General features: G+C 66.2%; 5 protein-coding genes across 5 annotated transcripts; 1 reads left to right on the top strand and 4 right to left on the bottom strand.

The window, feature by feature from the left end:
* Window positions 1-571: 571 nt before the first annotated feature.
* On the bottom strand, window positions 572-3,227 carry CHLNCDRAFT_19087 (hypothetical protein; the record flags this gene model as incomplete). Its single annotated transcript, XM_005851096.1, has 9 exons — window positions 572-639; window positions 849-973; window positions 1,187-1,286; window positions 1,473-1,691; window positions 1,903-2,008; window positions 2,179-2,338; window positions 2,517-2,634; window positions 2,809-2,886; window positions 3,092-3,227. The coding sequence occupies 9 exons, from the start codon at window positions 3,225-3,227 to the stop codon at window positions 572-574; spliced, it is 1,110 nt and encodes a 369-aa protein (XP_005851158.1).
* A 653-nt stretch (window positions 3,228-3,880) lies between these two features.
* Window positions 3,881-11,928, bottom strand: CHLNCDRAFT_55974 (hypothetical protein; the record flags this gene model as incomplete). Its single annotated transcript, XM_005851095.1, has 18 exons — window positions 3,881-4,108; window positions 4,263-4,372; window positions 4,570-4,717; window positions 4,914-5,048; window positions 5,378-5,509; window positions 5,731-5,800; window positions 5,928-6,079; window positions 6,257-6,362; window positions 6,528-6,583; window positions 6,724-6,891; window positions 7,105-7,559; window positions 7,748-7,946; window positions 8,160-8,259; window positions 8,441-8,549; window positions 8,741-8,907; window positions 9,140-9,334; window positions 9,557-9,677; window positions 11,910-11,928. The coding sequence occupies 18 exons, from the start codon at window positions 11,926-11,928 to the stop codon at window positions 3,929-3,931; spliced, it is 2,622 nt and encodes an 873-aa protein (XP_005851157.1). The 3' UTR covers window positions 3,881-3,928.
* Window positions 11,929-12,435: 507 nt separating this feature from the next.
* Window positions 12,436-13,249, bottom strand: CHLNCDRAFT_17741 (hypothetical protein; the record flags this gene model as incomplete). Its single annotated transcript, XM_005851094.1, has 4 exons — window positions 12,436-12,523; window positions 12,625-12,725; window positions 12,849-12,985; window positions 13,141-13,249. Coding segments are annotated over 4 exons (435 nt in total), but the record flags the coding sequence as incomplete, so codon positions are not given.
* A 347-nt stretch (window positions 13,250-13,596) lies between these two features.
* Window positions 13,597-15,286, top strand: CHLNCDRAFT_137767 (hypothetical protein; the record flags this gene model as incomplete). Its single annotated transcript, XM_005851380.1, has 5 exons — window positions 13,597-13,622; window positions 13,758-14,310; window positions 14,537-14,627; window positions 14,814-14,908; window positions 14,996-15,286. 5 exons carry the CDS (start codon window positions 13,597-13,599, stop codon window positions 15,284-15,286), a joined length of 1,056 nt encoding a protein of 351 aa, XP_005851442.1.
* Window positions 15,287-15,508: 222 nt separating this feature from the next.
* On the bottom strand, window positions 15,509-17,625 carry CHLNCDRAFT_137766 (hypothetical protein; the record flags this gene model as incomplete). The annotated part of the gene is made up of 7 exons (XM_005851093.1): window positions 15,509-15,631; window positions 15,795-16,073; window positions 16,244-16,433; window positions 16,613-16,815; window positions 16,927-17,176; window positions 17,261-17,347; window positions 17,438-17,625. The coding sequence occupies 7 exons, from the start codon at window positions 17,623-17,625 to the stop codon at window positions 15,509-15,511; spliced, it is 1,320 nt and encodes a 439-aa protein (XP_005851155.1).
* Between the last annotated feature and the right edge of the window lie 148 nt (window positions 17,626-17,773).

Genomic DNA, 17,773 nt, shown 5'->3' with positions numbered 1-17,773 from the left:
TGCCTGCGCCACTCCCTGGCGCTCCGCTCCTAGTCGTGTCTAGCCGCAAAACCCTGTTGCCCTCGACTTGTCGCCCTCCCCTGCCCCTCCTGGTTCAATGTACTCTGATTGCTTCAGCTCAATTATTTCTTTCAATTACATCGTGAAATCGGGATCACCCGGTACCGTGTGGTTGGTTGCGCTGCGGGCGAATTCCAGTGCTGCTCCTCGTGCATGGTGGCGCAGGGCAGGTGAAACAACAGGTGAACGTACACAGAGGGGAAGGCGCTAGAAACAGTGCGGCAGGTGCGTGCACGCGGGTGTAGAGGAGAGGAGCGGCGAGCAAGGTATCTATGCATGGGAGCCAAAAAAGCGTGTGCAAGCACAGGTGTTAAAGCAGTCAGTGCTAAGCCGTGCTCAAGATGTGAATATTTCATTTGTTTCGGCATTGGTTTCGCTGCCAGGTTGGGGAGCAGCATGGTAGGGGAGCAGCCATGTCGAGGTGGACGGATCATGTCCGGCAAGCGATGCTCGTAGGCATAGCCGAGAGCGGTGCTCGAGACATAGCCGAGGTTGAGAATCGCGAGGGACCTCAGACCTTGGCATCCACGGTAGCCATGAAGGAGATCAAATCATTCATGCGCATACTGTAGCCGAATTCTGCACCAAACGGGAAGATAGCAGGGTTTCAGCATTCTTTTAGTGACTGCGAGCTGATCGACAGCACCTGGACAACCGGAACCCTGCCTCGCCCACCCACAATGCGCCCACACACCACGCGCCCACCATCTGCCGCCACCCACCATTATGCCGCTGCCGGCAGCTTACCACCCCTTCCTCCCCTGCCTGCCTGCCGGCATACCACTCACCGTTGTCGTACCACGACACCAGCTTGACAAAGGTGGGGGACAGCATGATGCCGGCGCCCGAGTCGACGATGGAGGAGTGGGTGTCGCCCACAAAGTCGGTGGACACGACCGAGTCGCTGGTGAAGCTGCGGGGAAGGAATGGCGGCAGGGCGAGTAGAGGGCGGGGGAGAGGGGTGAGTGTTGTGTGTGTGGTGGCCACGGCTACCCCCCCCACCCCCCACCCCCCTCCCATACACACAAACACACACAGTGGTGCTGAAGAGGCGTCAGCCGTGCAGGCGAGGGAGCGGGCCAGAGGCGCCGGCCTGGCGCCGCACTGCCAGCAGCCTGAGGCTCACCCCAGGATGCCCTTGAGCTCCTCCTCGGAGGCGCGCTTCAGCTCCGCCATAATCTCCTCGTAGCTGGTGGCGGTCTCCAGGTTGACCGTCAGGTCCACCACTGCGGCAGAGCATGTGTACGCACACGCACATGTGCACACACAGCGGTCAGAGGGAGCCATAAAGTGAAGAAGACACGGGAGACCGAGGGGAGCGAGGAACAGATCTGAGTGGGGTGGGAGGAGGCAAGGGGCTGCGGGAGCGCGGCACGCGGCCCAGCAGCCCCAGGCGGCGCCTCACTACTCACCCGACACGTTGGGGGTGGGCACGCGGAAGGCCATGCCCGTCAGGCGGCCGTTGAGCGCGGGCAGCACCTTGCCCACTGCCTTGGCGGCGCCGGTGGAGGAGGGGATGATGTTGGAGGCGGCGGCTCGCCCGCCGCGCCAGTCCTTGCGCGAGGGCCCGTCCACCGTCTTCTGGGTGGCGGTGGTGGCGTGCACCGTGGTCATGAGGCCCTCCTTGATGCCTGCAGGGGGCGGGGCGGAGGGCGCGCCGGAGGAGGAGGGGACGGAGGAGGAACAGTGTGAGAAGCGTCGCTCCACAGCAAAGCATCGTGAGCTTGCGACTCCAAAGACATGAGAGGCTTGGGGAGGCGACCGGGGGTGGTAACTAAGTCAGCGCCGCTCGCTCCCTCTCTTTCCCTCTTCTGCCAGCCTGTCCCGCCCTGCCCCGCTCACCGTACTTGTCGTGCACCACCTTGGCCAGAGGCGCCAGGCAGTTGGTGGTGCAGGAGGCGTTGGAGACGACCTTGAGGGAGGGCTCATACTTCTCGTGGTTGACGCCCTGCGGTACGGGTGGGGCACGGGGGCGGTACGGGTGGGCTCCAGGGTGCGCAAGGCGAGGACCTCGCAGCAACAGCTCAGTGCCGCTGCGCGAGCATGCCACGCAGGGCAGCTGCCACGCCAGCCTGCCAGCCAGCCTGAAGGCCCCCCTCCGCCCCCAAATCAGCTCACCACAACAAACATGGGCGCGTCGGCGGAGGGCGCGGAGATGACGACCTTCTTGGCGCCGCCCTTGAGGTGGCCCGAGGCCTTGTCGATGGTGGTGTACACGCCGGTGGACTCGCACACATAGTCGGCGCCAGAGGTGCCCCACGGAATCTCGCCGGCGTCGCTGCAGGGGTGGCCGGGGGCCGAAGGGAGGGCGGCGGGTGACGAGGGCAGGAGGGCGACAGGAGGCTGCCCCCAGCTGCTCCAGCGTGGCGCATCATCGGATCCCCATCGTCGGTGCAACCCGCCAAGCCCGCACACAAACAGCCAGCCACGCCACGCGGGGAGCCAGGCCCGCTCACAGCTTGGCGTGCACCGAGATCTTCTTGCCGTCGATGTACAGGCCGGTGTCGTCGCCGTGGATGTCGTGCGGGAAGCGGCCGTGCACGGAGTCGTACTTCAGCATGTAGGCCATGTACTCTGCGGTACAGTCGGTCAGGCGGTACATTCAGCACATCAAGCAGAGTCACTTGCAGGCACGGCAAGCAGGGCAGTGGGGTGGTGCAGCAGGCATTTACTGTGCATGGGGAACTGATAAGGGCGCCCCCACAGAAGCGCACAGTGCGTTAAGCTAGGCCCGTGCCAGGCACGCACCAGCATCCACAAAGGGGTCGTTCACGGCCACAATCTCCACGCCGGGGTGCAGCATGGCCGCGCGCATCACAAGCCGGCCTGCACGGGAAGGCAGGGTGCAGAATGGTTGGCTGGTCAAGGTGTAGGACGTCTGGCGGGAGCCGGGTTTGCAGCCTGGCCGGCTGTGGCAGGTATCCCGGATGCGCTGTTGACAGCACTCAGGCACCCTTGGCTGAGCAGGGGAGCAGGTCCAGCGCTGCACAGCAGCAGCAGGAGCAGCAGGAGCAGCAGGCACTGCACGCACCGATGCGACCAAAGCCGTTGATGCCGACCCGCACCGTCTCCTTGCCGCCCTCGCTGGCAACGCTGGGCGGTACCACCACCTGCACGCAGGCAGGTGAAAGCAGGGTCGACGGCAACGTCGCACAATGGCCATGCATGGAGCATCCTGGCCGCCTGACAGTGTGCAGGCTGGAGCGGCGGCAGGCGGCGACCCAAGCTGGCGGCCGTCAAACCCTGGCACCCTCCCCGCCCCGCCCCGCTCCCCACTCGCCTGCTTGTCATCCACGTATGCCTGCACCTTGACTGGTGCCCGCGCAGCTGCAGCCGCCGCACGGCGGGGGCGCGCCGCCAGGGGCTGCCCTACGATGACCCGGCTGCTGGTGGCCTGCATGCTGTTGTGAAGAGCTGCGGGGGACTGAACCCTACAAACTGGAATGCGGCTGGCGAGGCCTGGGGTGGAGATCGGAAAACGGGCGGGTGATCGGGGAGTCAGAGACTTCTGCCAGAGCAAGCAAACTGCTGCAGCAGGATGACCGGGTGCCAGGGCCAGGATGCAAGGTGAGGAAGGAGCGGGGTGGGGCCAGAGGCTTCATGGGGGCACAGCCCTAGTCGCCGTGGCCAGGTGAATCACTGAGAATCGGGTGCAGCCGCCGTTTGAGCGCCTTGCTGGGCTTGAACATGCTGCATGGCCTAATCCAGAAGGGGCGGGCCCAAGAGGGCCTCTGGGCTGTTGGGTCCCTGCCGCCTCTCTTGCACGCCGCCGCGTTGCCGCCGCTGCCGCAAGGCCACCGCAAAGCAGGCAGGTCTGAGCTATTGTTGGGCTCTTGCTACGAAACAATATCAAATAACGTCTCAATTGTCAGTGCGCCAATTTGCTGACAATCAGGTTCAGGATTTTCCCCGGCACGAAGATGACCTTCTTGACGGGCTTGCCGTCCAGCTGCTTGGCCACCGCGGGGATGGCCTGCGCCGCCACCACCGCGCCGTCCTGCCCAATATCAACCTCCACCTCCACCGACCCTCGCATCTTGCCGTTAACCTGCCAGGAGTGGTCAGGCCGCAGGGGCTGGTCAAGGATCAGCTCAGCAGGGATGCAGGGCCAGGACAAAATATCCACCCTGCCGACGCAGGCTGGCAGCACAGCAGCTGGGCGGACACCGCCCGCCCGCCGGCTTCCCCCCGCACTCCCTCACCTGCACCGGCAGGTTGTAGGTGGTCTGCACAAGCAGGCTTTCATCCGCCTCGGGCCAGGGCTCGTATGCCAGGCTGCCGCTGTGGCCCAGCACAGACCACATCTCTTCCGCTGCAGGCAGGGAGGGAGGGGGGGGATGCGTGGATGGCGGCGCAGCAGTACCGCCGGGGCGATGGTGGCAGGACACCACATGCGGCACCCTGCGTGGCTTCCCTGCTGCATGCGCGCACCACCACCACCACCAGTTCCATTTCCCAACCAAACATCCATTCGTGGACCGCCACCACCAGCCGCCGCCGCCGCCTCACCCAGGTGCGGCGCGTAGGGCGCCAGCAGCAGCAGGAAGGGCTCCAGCGCGGCCTTGGGGCGGGCCTCCCACTTGTAGGCGCCGTTGACAAACTCCATCATGGCGGCAAGGCCTGTGTTGAACCGCATCTCCTCGGTCTCCTCGGTGACCTGCGTGGACAGAGGGAAGGAGGAGGCAAGCAGGGGAGTGGAGCGGGCAAAGAAGGGGAGGCAATGAGGCGCGGTGGGCGCGGTGGGCGCCACATTTCGGCAGAGCAAGAGCAGTCGCTGAATGGCACGGCAGCGCGGGCATTCTTTTGAATCCTGCGCTGGCCGGCCCCCACCCTGCCGCCGGCCGCGCCCGCACCTTCTTAATGGTCTGGTGCAGGAGGCGCAGCTGGTCCTGGCTGGGCGGCGCGTCGCTCAGCGGCTGCTCCGTCACCAGGCGGTAAACTCGGGCCAGGAAGCGGTGCACGCCCTCCACGCCCTTGGTGGACCACACCTGCAGCAGGGGAGGGTGAGAGAGAGCGGGTGGCGAGGGAGGGAGGGAGGTGGTGGGGGAGGGAGGGAGGCAGGGAGGCAGGAGGTGGGGGAGGCAGGGAGGCTGGGAGGTGGGTGGGAAGGAGGGATGCATGCCGCGGCAGCAGCAGGCACATTGTGGTGCAGCCCTGGTCACATCTGAGTAGTGGGGTGTGGCCCTGTGGGCGCAGCAGCAGGTCCAGAGCGTGCCCCACGCGATGCAGCCGCCCCTCACCCAGCAAGGCCCAGCCACCAGGCGCCAGCCACCAGGCGCCAGCCACCAGCGCACACCCACCAGCCACCAGGCCGCACCTTGGTGTCCCGCAGCGGGCCCATGAACATCTCGTACAGGCGCAGGCTGTCCGCGCCGTACTGCCACACCACGTCATCAGGGTTGACCACGTTGCCGCGGCTCTTGCTCATCTTGTGGGCGCGGTGCGAGACCTGCGCGCTGGGTGGCGGGGTGGCGCGCGCAAGGGGGAGCGGGCTGGGCGGGGCAGGAGGCGGGGCACAGGGGCCAAAACCCCATACGCACCCGTCCAGAACATGTGGAAAAACACACAACCACACACACACACACACATGCACACACAGCTCCAGGCTGGCCGCAAACCGCACGCCCAGGCTGGCCAACAGCCGCACACACACGGGGTCCGCCCACCCACCTTGACTGAGGGGTCTGCCTTGAGCACATACCCGCCGCCGCCCGCAGCCTCCACCTCCGATGGGTCCAGCCTGCAGCACAAAGGGCAGCGGAGGAGAGCACCGCAGCTCAGCAGCGACGCCTGGATGCTCAGCAGCAGGAGAGGGTCGAAGCGGCGCAGCCCTGGCGTGGCCCCTCAGCCAGCCCCACCGCGCTCACCGAATCGTCTCCGCGCCGGGCGTGCCCTCTGCGCAGTACGCCCCCGCCGCATCCCGGTGCACCGTGTACTCCACCTCCCCCAGGATCATGCCCTGGCTGACCAGGCGCTGGAAGGGCTCCGGCGTGCTCACCGCGCCAATGTCGTACAAAACCTGCAGGGGTGGCGGCGGGTGGTGGTGAGGAGAGCAGGCAGCGGCAGCGGCAGCGGGGGACAGGTGCAAGCTGGTCAGGTGCCGTCCATGCTGGTCAGGTGCGTGCTGCTCCGCCGGGCCCAACCTGCCCTTCCAGCCCGAAGCCCAGCAGCCGGGCTGCTCTGCAGCGCTGCGTGCCTTGTGCCAGAAGCGTGCGTAGAGGAGGTGCAGCACAGCATGCTCAGCACCGCCCACATACAGGTCCACTGGCATCCAGTACTTCTCAGCCTCCTCCCCCACCAGCCTGAGGGCAGGGCACAGGCAGAGAGCGCAGCACAGGAGCGAGGTGGGACGGCCGGGGAGGCGTGCGGCACGTGGGGGAGGCTTGGGGAGGCTAAGGCGGCGAAGCTGACTGGCGCGCACAGCAAGTGTGCTGCGGCAGGTAAGCGTTGCTGCTAGCTCAGCTCACCTGCTGGTGTTATTGGGGTCGATGTATCGAAGGTAGTACCAGCAGCTGCCAGCCCACTGCAGAGTAGGGCGGGGGACGGGTCGGGACAGGCGCCAGGATACCGGTGTGCAGGTTCATGCGGCGGGCCCTTCGGTCCCCCACACGCACGCTCACAGACACAGGCGCACACCCCAGCGCCACCAATCCCATGCCCGACCTGCGGCATGGTGGAGGTTTCCCTGCGCGCGGGCCTTCCCGCGGCATCGGTGGCTGCCACCCAGTCGGCGCACTTGGCCAGGGGCGGGTCTGGCGTGCCGCTGGGCTGGAAGTCGTCTGTGTCTGGCAGCACCAGCGGCAGCTCGGCCTCGCTGATGGCGGCGGGCTCCTGGGGCCAGGGAAGGGAGTTGGGAAGGTCATGGGGCGGAGGAACCGGCGGGGAACAGGGGCAGGCGACAACCGCACGGGTGTCGCCATTGGAAACACACCCCCAACACCCCCACCGACCACCTCCACCCGCCCTCCTCTGTCAACACCCCGCCTGCACACTCCCATGCCTCAATCATATCCAAACATGTCCAGAGCCGCCAGAGTCCCCCACCTCTGAGCCCTCGGGGTAGACAATGGGGAAGGGTTCCCCCCAGTACCGCTGCCGCGCAAACAGCCAGTCCCGCAGCTTGTAGTTGACCTGGCGGTGCCCGAGCCCCTTGCTTTCCAGCCACTCGATCGCCGCCGCCTTGGCCGCGGCGGTGGGCAGCCCGTTCAGGTCCAGCCCGCTCTCCACGCTGGCAGAGTTGACCGCCACGCCGGGCGCCGTGAACGCCTCGGCCGGGGGCTGCCGCTGCTGCTGCTGCTGCTGCTGCGCGGCCTGCCCGCCCGCCGCCGCCGCCGCCACCACCTGCTGCACGGGCAGGCCAAAGGCCTGCGCGAATTCCAGGTCACGCGCGTCGTGGCCCGGCACGGCCATGATGGCGCCGCTGCCGTAGCTGCCCAGCACGTAGTCAGCCACCCAGATGGGGATGCGCTCCCCGCTGGCCGGGTTGACCGCGTAGGAGCCTGCGCGGGGGCGGCGCGGCTGGCGCGTGGATGTGGGCACGGCCGCCCCCCCCAGCATCCACGGCCGCCGTTGCTGCTTCCCCAGCTGGCAGCCACCTCCAGCCTCCACCCTGCCGCCTCAGCCAGACCCACTACCATGCACACACACAAGGCGCACAACATGGAGCAGCCGGCCCGTGACACCGCACCCGTGAACACCCCGCTCTTGTGCTTGGCGCTGAGCTCGGTGCGTTCAAAGTCGCTCTTCTTGGCCGCCGCCTCCACGTACGCCGCCACCGCCGCCGCCTGCTCGCCGCCGGCCAGCTGCGCCAGCAGCGGGTGCTCTGGGGCCACCACCAGGTAGGTGGCGCCAAACAGGGTGTCGGGGCGGGTGGTGTAGACCGCCACCTCGGCACCTGCGCCAGGGTGGCGCCAGGCGGGCGACCGACAGCTCAGCCAGGTTTCGACGTGGCAGGTGTGAGCATGGGCCGCCAGGCAGCGCGACGGCAGCAGGCAGGGGCGCGGGCAGGGGCGAGGCGGCGGCGGCAGCCCGGAGCGCCGGCATGCGTGCAGGCGGCGGCGCGTGCCTGGCGCCACGCTGGCGCCCTGGCCGGGCGCCACGCCGAATCGGATGGTGGCCCCCTCGCTGCGCCCGATCCAGTTTCGCTGCATCTCCTTGATGGAATCCGCCCAGTCCAGGCCCTCCAGGTCTTGCAGAAGCCTGCGGGCAGGGCAGAGGGGGGCGCGGTGGTGCTGTGTGTGTGCCCAAACACACGCGTGGGCGTGGTGGTGTGTGTAGGGCTGCGCCGCCGCCGGGTGCAGCTGTGCGGAAGCGGGCCCGCTGCGTGTGCTGTCGGCGCAGCAGCCCCAGCCCCAGCCCCAGACCCAGACCCAGCCCCCACCTGTCCCCGTAGGCCGTGATCCTCAGCATCCACTGCTTCATGGGCATGCGCACAACCGGGTGCCCCCCCCGCTCGCTCACCCCATCAATCACCTCCTCGTTTGCCAGCACTGCAGGGAGGCGGGGCCCGCAGCAGCAAGCGTGCAGGGGCTCACGCAACACGCGAGGCACCGCAGCGTTTCATTATCTTTTCAGCCCGCCCCCTCGCCCGCCCCACACACCACCGCTGCCGCGGCGGCACCCAGCTTCAGCGCCCGCGCGGCATGCGGCGCGCGGGCATGCTGGGCACCGGCGCCCCTACCCGTGCCGAGGGCGGGGCACCAGTTGACCGGCACCTCGGCCTGGTAGGCCAGCCCCTGGTTGAACAGCTGCAGGAAGATCCACTGAGTCCAACGGTAGTAGCGCGGGTCGCAGGTGGACACCTCCCGCCTCCAGTCGTAGCTGAAGCCCAGGGACTGCAGCTGCTGCCTGCCACAGGGAGCATGGGCGGAGAGCGGGCAGCGGGGGTGGCGTCGGGTCAGGCAACGGCCGGGGAGGGGGTGGGACCTGGCGGCCGGGCCGGAGAGGGAGCAGGGCAGGCGCGGGCGATGGCTGGCGGCAGCACGGCGCGGCAGCCAACCGCTGCCCTGCTGCTCCCGCCGCCGCCACCGCCGCCGCCGCCGCCGCCGCCGCCGCTGCTGCTGCCCCTCCCTGTGCGCACCTGAACCGCGCGATGTTCTTGTCGGTGGTGACGGCCGGGTGGGTGCCCGTCTGGATGGCGTACTGCTCCGCTGGCAGGCCAAAGGCGTCCCACCCCATGGGGTGCAGCACGTTGAACCCGCGCATGCGCTTGTAGCGAGCCATGATGTCGGTGGCGGTGTAGCCCTCGGGGTGGCCCACGTGCAGCCCCGCGCCGCTGCAGGCCAGGCAGGCAGGCAGGCAGGCGGAGGCAGGTGGGTGGCCGCCAAGCGGCGGCAGGCGGCGGCGGCGGCGCAGACGCGCGCAGAGGCCACTGCCCCGCCTGGCAGTCCCGCTGCCCTGCGGTGCAGCACACGGTGCGCCACAGCTGTGCAGCGGGCTGGTGCACAGCCGCCCGCCTCCCACACAGGCCACGTCCAGGCTGGCGGCGGTGCCCCACCTGGGGTACGGGAACATGTCCAGGGCATAGAACTTGGGCTTGCTGGTGTCCAGCTCGTGGAACTCTGGCGTGCGGAAGGTCTGGTGCTCCTCCCAGAAGGCCTGCCACTTGGCCTCTATGTCTGTGAAGGGGTAGGCGGTGCTCTGGTAGCGCCCGCTCTCGCCCGCCGCTGCCGTCGCCGGCTGCGCCTCCACATCCGTCACCGCCGCTGCCGCCTGGCAGGGCGCCCTGCCAGTGCTGAATGCGACGAATGCGCCATGCTGCTGCTGCTGCCTGCCCGGCGGGAGGAGTGCTGGACGCCGCTGGAGGAGACCAGCCAGGTGGGCGCTGCGGGCTCCCGCGCTGCTGCTCCTTGCAAAAAAGCGCAGAGTGCGCGAAATAGCGGTGCGGGCCGGTGCAGCGCTCGCCATTAAAGGGGCACTGCTAGACTGCAGCACCTGCACTCCCATTGCCCACGCTCTGGCGCCCAATTCAGCCGAGCATATGCCAAATTTGCGTATGTGTGATCCGCTCGGCCGCTGGAGAGTGGCTTAGCAGGATGAGGCGTGCTGGCGGCGCCACGTCAGCCCAACAACACATGCATGCGGTGAGACATTGATGCATGAAGCCCACACAATGATGGCACACATTTTGTTATCAGGTGCTGGAGGTCCTGTGAGGCTGAAAATCACACTGGACATGGTCATGTTTACAGCATTGGAATTGGAAAATGGAGCAGCAGTTTGGAGAGGGTCAGCGGGAGCAGGGCAGTGCGCAACAAATCGATGGGAGAGCATGGTGGGACAATGTACAGGGCTGCTTGTGGGCGCCGCAAGCAGCGTCACAAGTTGCGGCGGCTCAGCGCCTGCACCACCGGCTTGAACACGGAATCCACCCCCTGCACCAGGCCGGCCGGGCACAGTTAGCCAACCGCCAAACCCGCAGCAAGCATCCCACTGCCTCCCAGCACAGCAGAACATGGGTGAGCTGAGACCATGCATGAATGGAGGGTTGCCAGGTGTGGTGACGCACCTCGTTCCATCGCCGAACCGCCCATGCCCGCGCCGTCGCTCCAAGCATGGGCTCGGGGGCCTGCAGGCCAGCAGCGCGGTGCCCCACTCAGCTTCTCGATTGGCAGAGAACGCGCTCTTGAACAAGAACCCAGCCAGCATCATGTTGCGGCAAAAATGGGTTCACATGGCCAGCATAGCTAGCCCCCGTCGTGTGAGCAACCACCACCGACCTGCTCCTCTACGGCCACCACCCGAGGCACGCCGCCTGGCAGCTGCTCCAAGGCCTCCTCGGTTGCATGCAAGAGGTGCGTCTGCGATGAAATGCAGAGGAGGCGCTCGTCAGGGATGCTGCCTCTGTACCTCCAGGGGCAAGGCTCCTCCGTCTGCACTAAATATATGACGCCACGCCGCCCACCGCCTCCGCCGCCGCCCCTGGCTGTGCAGCCCGACCCTGCGTGCTGGACGGCGCGATTGCCTGCGCATGTCTCCGAAAACCTATCACTGACCTTGGTGTAAACATACAGCGCCGCTGCCGCTCCCACTCCTCCTGCAAAAGCCGACAGGCGCTGCTGCCGCAGTATGGAGGTCATGGCTGCTGCCTCAGCAGCGTTGTGGATTACAAGGATCGCAAGACCTCTGCAATAGCAGCAACAAGCCAAGTACAGGGCGAGGCCGTACTCTCAACGAGCCATCGCCCACATCCCGCAGTTGAAATTCCACGATTCACGATGCAGGCCCTGCTCCCACGCCATTCACTGGCTGCAGCTGTTTCATTGCGGCCGCTGCCCAGCCCCCTGCGCAGTCTTCCCTTTGCGCAGTCCTCGCAGGCTGTCAAAGCGCATAGGGCACAGCCTGCACATCTGGAATGGCGGCGAAGGGCAGGTGGGCGGAGCATTGACCTGTGTTGCTTTGTGCCCAAGGGCGGCGGCGCTCCGCCGACTAGCTGTGACCGGTTGCCGCAGAGCCTGAGGCGGCGCCCGAACCCTCCAGCACCAGCAGCACAGCGCCGCAGCCAGACCCAGAGCCGGAGGTCACCTTCTACGAGGGCTCGGGCTCAAACGCCGAGCTCGCGCTGTCCCTTCTGCTGGGCGCCACACTCATCTTCCTGCCGCTGACCCTCGCCAGCATCGGGCGGCGCCTCTGGATCCAGTACCGGTTCACAAACAAAAGGCTCATCCTGACCACCAACTCGCCGGTGCTGAAGCGCGAGGTCAGTGGGCCAGCCTGCAGCCACACCTTGTGCTCGCCTGCCAGCACTCCACCTCCCCGCCGCCTGCTGTTGTGCCGTTCTTGCTCCCTGCAGGTGCAGGTGGAGTACAAGAAGATCAAGGAGATACGGTCCGCCCCACGCGCTTTTGGACTTTGGGGGGACATCGTCATATTCCTCAAGGACGGTTCGCGGCTCCCGCTGGCGGGCCTGGAGCGCTACCAGGAGATTGTGGACTATGTGCAGGGCCACATGGACTGAAGCATGCCAATGTCTGATGCTCAATTTGCTTTTGGTGCCATGCTTGGTGCCTGGGCTGCCCCCAGCTACCGCAGCACCCCTGGCATGATCCATGCTGTCATGCCCTCCCATTTTGACCAACACTTGGATTCATCTCAATTATTCAGCCGCTGCGAGAGTTGTAAACACAGCCGGCAACCAGGGCACACGGCTGCGTCAAGGGACTGCAGCGAGGCTCTGGGCACGGCTGTGACAAGCGGATGCCGGTGACAAGCAGCTCGACAATGCTAATGCCCGCCTCCGCTATCCGTCACGATGCTCGTCAGCTCCATGACATGCGGTGTGCTCCTAACGCTGATGCCCACCCGCCCCAAGCTGCTGCCGCCGCTGCCGCTGCTGCTGGGCTTGCCCCGGTCAGCGCCGTTTCGCCGCAGGCTGCTGATGGGGATCTCCTGCATCTCCTTCTGCATGCACATCCACTCCCCCAGCAGTGCCGTGACCGCCAGGTTGGCGCCCTGCAGCGCCCACCTGCAAGCAAGTGGCCAGGCATGCAGGCAGGCTCATGCTTGGGTCCCCAAACAGCGCAGCAGCGTGATGCGTCCGAGGACCAACCTCCTGCCGGCGCTCACCATGTCAGCTGCTTGGGGAACCCGCTGAAGCAGGTCACCGCCACCGCGTGCAGGAACAGGATGGTACCTGCAAAGTCTAAACACTTCTTTGCACGTTGCACCTGTGGGTGGAGGAGCGGGGTCCTTGTTGGGCAGGCAAGGTACTGTTGCTGGCAAGTCACATGCTTGATCCATGCTGATGTTGGTGGCCCGTGGCTGGCAACAGAGTGGGCAGCAGGACTCACTATGACGCGCAGACAGAAGGCCGCAACCACCGCGTTCAACAACCCCGCCACCGTCACCATCCAGCCCTGGAAGCTGCTGAAGCTAACCCAGCGCCAGTCGAAGAAGTGGTACAGCGTCAGGCCATGCACGTAGGGTGCTGCGGGTGCGCAGGTTGGGCAGGAAGGATCAGGCACACTCCGGCCGGCGGGCCAACAACCCAACAGGGTAAAGCGGCGGCGGCGGGCGGGCGCTCTGGAGTGTGCACCCCCCCGGTGCCTTTCAAGCGGTCCTGCCCTGCGCACCAGCACCCACCTACTATCATCTTGTACAACAGGCCCAGGCTGAGGTAGTACAGGCACTGCAGAGCGACTATTTGAGCGATGATTGCCACCGGGTCCCAAGCTGCGGGGCCAAACAAAACGCCCCCCGCCATTGCTGCTGCAGGGTGTTGCAGCTGCCGCAGCTGTTCAGTGCGATCCAGCCAAACTCAGGTGGTTGCAAGAGCCACCGCCTGGTCGTTTGCAGCTGCTGAATGATACGAGGACAACGCAATGATCGATACTAAATATGTATGCGGGCGTTTTCTGGGAGCAGCTCGAGACAGGTCAGCAGTGCTGACCAGGAGCTGGCAAAACGGGTTTCCCATCCATCCCGTGACCGGTTTACAGTTTCAGAACACCTTGCCGAAAAGGTTTAACGCTCTGCATCGTACTCTCCACTTCCGGAACAGACAGCTGCCGTCTCGGGCAGCCAAGAGCCTCTAAGCGCATGGACACGCTGCTGCAGCCAGCCAGGTGACCAGTGGACAAAGGGTCTGCCGCGGGGGCTGCCCCTGAGGGTGGTGCTGGCGCTTCCACCGTGCCGCCCGGATGCGGCTGCTGCATCCCGTCGTTGACACGTCATCCCACTTGCCGTCTGCGCCCCTGCAGGGACCTGCTGGCTGGCGTGACGTTGCGTGACTACCTGTCCACCCGACCTCCGCGCGCCGTCACCAGCGTAGCCACCACCGACCAGCTGGGCGCTGTGCTGCGCCGGTTTGCGGCTGGCGGGCTGGTCGCAGCGCCGCTGTTTGCAGACGAGGCGCGCACCGCCTACCTGGGCTTTATAGACCTGCTGGATGTGGTGGCGGCGGTGGTGGAAGCAGCACGGCTGTCTGCGGGAAGCTCCGGCAGCGGCCACGAGCTGAGGCAGCGCGCAGCGGCAACAGCCAACGCTCTGGCGTCGCAGCCGGTGGGCACCATCCGGGCCGCCACCAACGACGCACAAGTGGTCTACCTTTCTCAGCTGGGCAGCAGCCTGCTGGAGGTGGTGCGCGAGGGCTTTGCGGCCCCGGTCGACAACCTGGCCTGCCACCGCCTGGCAGTCTTCCAGCCCAGCGGCGGCAGCATGAGCAGCGGCAGCAGCAGAAGCAGCAGCAGCCCGGAGCTCGCTGCCATGGATGCAGACGGCAGCGGGAGCAGCAGCCTGCAGTTGACCCACATCGTCAGCCAGAGCGACGTCCTGCGCTTCCTGCATCGCCACCGCCACCAGCTGGGGCAGTGGCTGCTGGACAGCACGCTGGCCCAGGCAGGTGGCTGCTGCCAACCAGCTGACCAGGGCCGTGGCTGCATGCATGCATGGCGCTGCTTCGTGCAGTGCCCCTGGATGTAGCGCTCATGTTGCCACGTGTGGTGAGACCACCTGGGTGCCACCTGCTGCTGCTCTGCAGGTGGGGTTCAGGGAGAAGGCGGTGATGTGTGTGTCTGCTGACATGGCGGTATTTGATGCGCTGGCGGGCATGGTGGACAACAAGGTGCCCGGTGAGCATGCATATGCCACCCTTGCCTGCACCCATGGCTGCCAGGCGAGCTGGCTGGCAAAGGTGGCGGCACGCCAGCCAGCAACACACTGCGGTTGGGCTGCTTGCAGGCTGCCTGGCATGGAGTGGAGCTGTGCAATATTCAGTGCTGGCTGCTGCTGTGCGCATGCATGATGGCACCCTGCAGCTGTGGCTGTGATAGATTCCGAGGAGAGCGGCGTGCTGATCGGCAACATCAGCATCAGCGAGCTGCGCGGCATACTGCCAGAGCACTTTGAGCAGGTGCGTGCTTGTGTTTTGTCTTTGTGGAACACCTCACAACCATGCTCTGAGGCCATGCGGGCGGTGTTTGCTGGCCTGCCCATGCAGCTGGTGGAGCCGGTGGGCGAGTTTCTGGGCGGCGGCTGGCGCGGCAGCCCACACTGGCAGCCCAGAAGCCAGGGTGGAATTGCTCAGGCGTTTGGCATCCGGTCCCCGGAGCAGCTGCCGCACACACCCAGCCTGGCCTCCTGCACCCTGGACAGCCGGTTTGGGGAGGTGCTGGACCTACTGGCCAGCCTCCACCTGCACCGCCTCTTCGTCGTGGACAGCGAGGGGCGGCCGTCAGGGGTGGTGTCGCTCACCGACCTCCTGCGGCTGATTGCGGGCGACTCGGAATGAGGCGGATGGCCACGGCAGACGCGGAGCCGGCATGGAAGGAATGTGATTGGAGGCAGGCAGTGCATGGCAGCATGAGCATAGAATGCACGTTTGCAGTTTCTCAGCGGAGGTGTGTTACGGCTCGACAACACATAAAGCCAGAAATAATGAGACATGGGAGAGAGACATGCGTGGGGTGAATCAAAGCAGCAGCGACGCTGGGTGCACAGGAGGAGGAGGCCGTCACACCAGCTTCTGGGGAGCCGCCCACAACCGCACCCTGCCGTCAAGGCCGCCGGTTGCCAGCACATGCGTCGGCCCGTGCAGGCTGCGCAGCTTGCTTGAGGACCAAGCCAGGCAGGTAATCTGCGTGCGGCGGGGAAGCAGGGGGCAGCGGCGCGTGAGCGGCAAGGTGTGAATGCAGGCAAGGCATGGGCAGATGATCTTGCTGCTGCCACCATCTCAAGCACAGCATCACAGCACAGCACAGCACAGGACAGCACATCACAGCACAGCAGCCACAGCTCACCGCCGCGTCGTGCGCATCTTCCACCCGGTCCACCACCTCCCCGCTGCGGCTGTCGATGAAGTGTAGGGTGGTCCCGCACACGCCGGCCACCAGGCCCTCGGGGCCCCACGCCAGCCGGCTGTAGCACTTGCCGGGCAGCAGGCTGAGGCCGGTGGAGAGGATGCACTTGGGGTCTTCGTCCATGTGGTACCGCACATTGATGTTCCACACCTTGAGCAGCCCGTCCCCGCTGGCAGTCACCATCTTGGTGAGGTCGGGGCTGAAGGCCACGCAGAAGACCTGCAGCGCAGCGCGGCGTACCGCAACACAGGCAGGCAGGCAGGCAGCAGGTGTCGACAACTGGCTGGGAGGCAGGCTGGTGCGGAGGGCGGGCACACGGGCGGGAAGGTGAGCGATGTTGAGAGCAGGACAGGTAGGAGCGGGCTCGGAGCCCGCTCTCATTTGCCCACGCTCGCCTTGGACTTGTGCCCCTTCAGCGCCATGGCCAGCTTGATGCCTGTGAAGGCGCCCAGCCGGTCAAACGCCACCTCATACACCTTGACGTCGCTGGTAAAGGTGCCCGCCGCCACCCAGCGCCCATCGGGGCTGATTGTGGCCATGTAATTGCTCAAACCGCCCGTGTCCATGTGTCCCAGCAGCCTGCAGCAGGGGTGGTGGAAAGTCAGGGCGAGCAGCAAAGCCATGGGCCGCGAGCGGTGTAGGCAGCACCAGCAGCCATTGCAGCTGCCAAAAGCCCGGCCTGGTCCACACGCAGCAACGCAAGCGCCTGCCTGCCCGCCCTTTCACTTGCAGCCACCCCCCAGGCGCCGCACTCCCACCTGCCGGAGCTGCTGTACACCCGCAGGTCGGTCTTGGTGCTGCAGCTGGCCAGCACGCTATAGCCGGCCTTGGAGGAGGAGGAGGAGGCCAGACACAGGCCCAGCAGCTTGTTGTGCACATTCCGCTCGTGCCACTCCTCCACCGGTTCCTTGGGGCCAAAGTCGAGCATCATCAGCCCCGCAGCGTTCACCAGGCCCTTGGTCTGCAGCAGCACAGGAGGTGCGGTAGGAGCAGCGAGGGTGAGGTGTGCGGTGCTTGCGCGTGTGTGTGTGTGTCAGCCTGTTGACTCACGCACGTCCCCGCGCCGCCGCACCTGCACCGCCACGTGCTGCTCGTCGTCGGCGAAGGCCACGTCCTGCACCCCCACCCGCAGCTCCTTCTTGCGGAACGGAATGCTCTTGGCGGTTGGATCGGCGAGGTTGAAGATTCGCACTGTGCGGTCGTCGCAGGCGGTGGCCAGCGCTGTGCCGTCTGGGGACCACGACAGGCCCGTCACCTCCGCGGTGTGCCCCTTGAGCCCCATGATGGCCAGCTTGCTGGTGGCGTGCTTGTCGGCGTGGGTGCTGCAGCGGGCGTGGCGGCGCGGCGGCAGCGTTGAGCGGCATGCAGCTGGTTGGAAGCAGGCAAGCGGCTGGCTGTGGACTGACCCGAGTTTGCTCTTCTGCGCGCTCTTCATCAGCTGCTTGATGGAGACGCCCTGGGGCTGCTGCTCCTTGCGCGGCCGAGGTGGGGTGCTGCAGGCAGGCGGGCGGCAGGCGGCAGGCGGCGCCAGGTGATGGCGGTGCCCAGCCCCCGCTCGGCGCACCCGCTGTGACCGTGCTCACCTGATTTCGCTGTCAACATCTGTCTTCTTTGCGCTCCGCCTGGGCAGCAGCCACAGAGCGACGGTTCCGGCAAAGGCCGCCACAGCTCGCAGCAGCCGCAGCGTGATCCAGAGTGCCGAGGCGCATACCGTCACAGCCACGGCTTGGCTGGCAACAGAGAGCTGCGAAAACTCGTCCATGAAACTCATTGTTGGGCTTGATCACTATTTTGTGTGTGCCCCAGCCCTCTGCCAAGATGCAAACCAAGTTGATTGTGACGAATGACTGAGGAGCCATCGGCAGAACACGTTGCAGCATCTACTGTACAGGCAGGCGGGCGACTGTACTGGTGCGGCG

The sequence above is a fragment of the Chlorella variabilis genome, assembly GCF_000147415.1.
Source record: "Chlorella variabilis unplaced genomic scaffold CHLNCscaffold_2, whole genome shotgun sequence".
NCBI classification, from domain to species: Eukaryota; Viridiplantae; Chlorophyta; class Trebouxiophyceae; order Chlorellales; family Chlorellaceae; genus Chlorella; species Chlorella variabilis.
The sequence above is the reverse complement of the archived record's forward strand: the minus strand, read 5'-3'. Positions and strand labels throughout refer to the sequence as shown.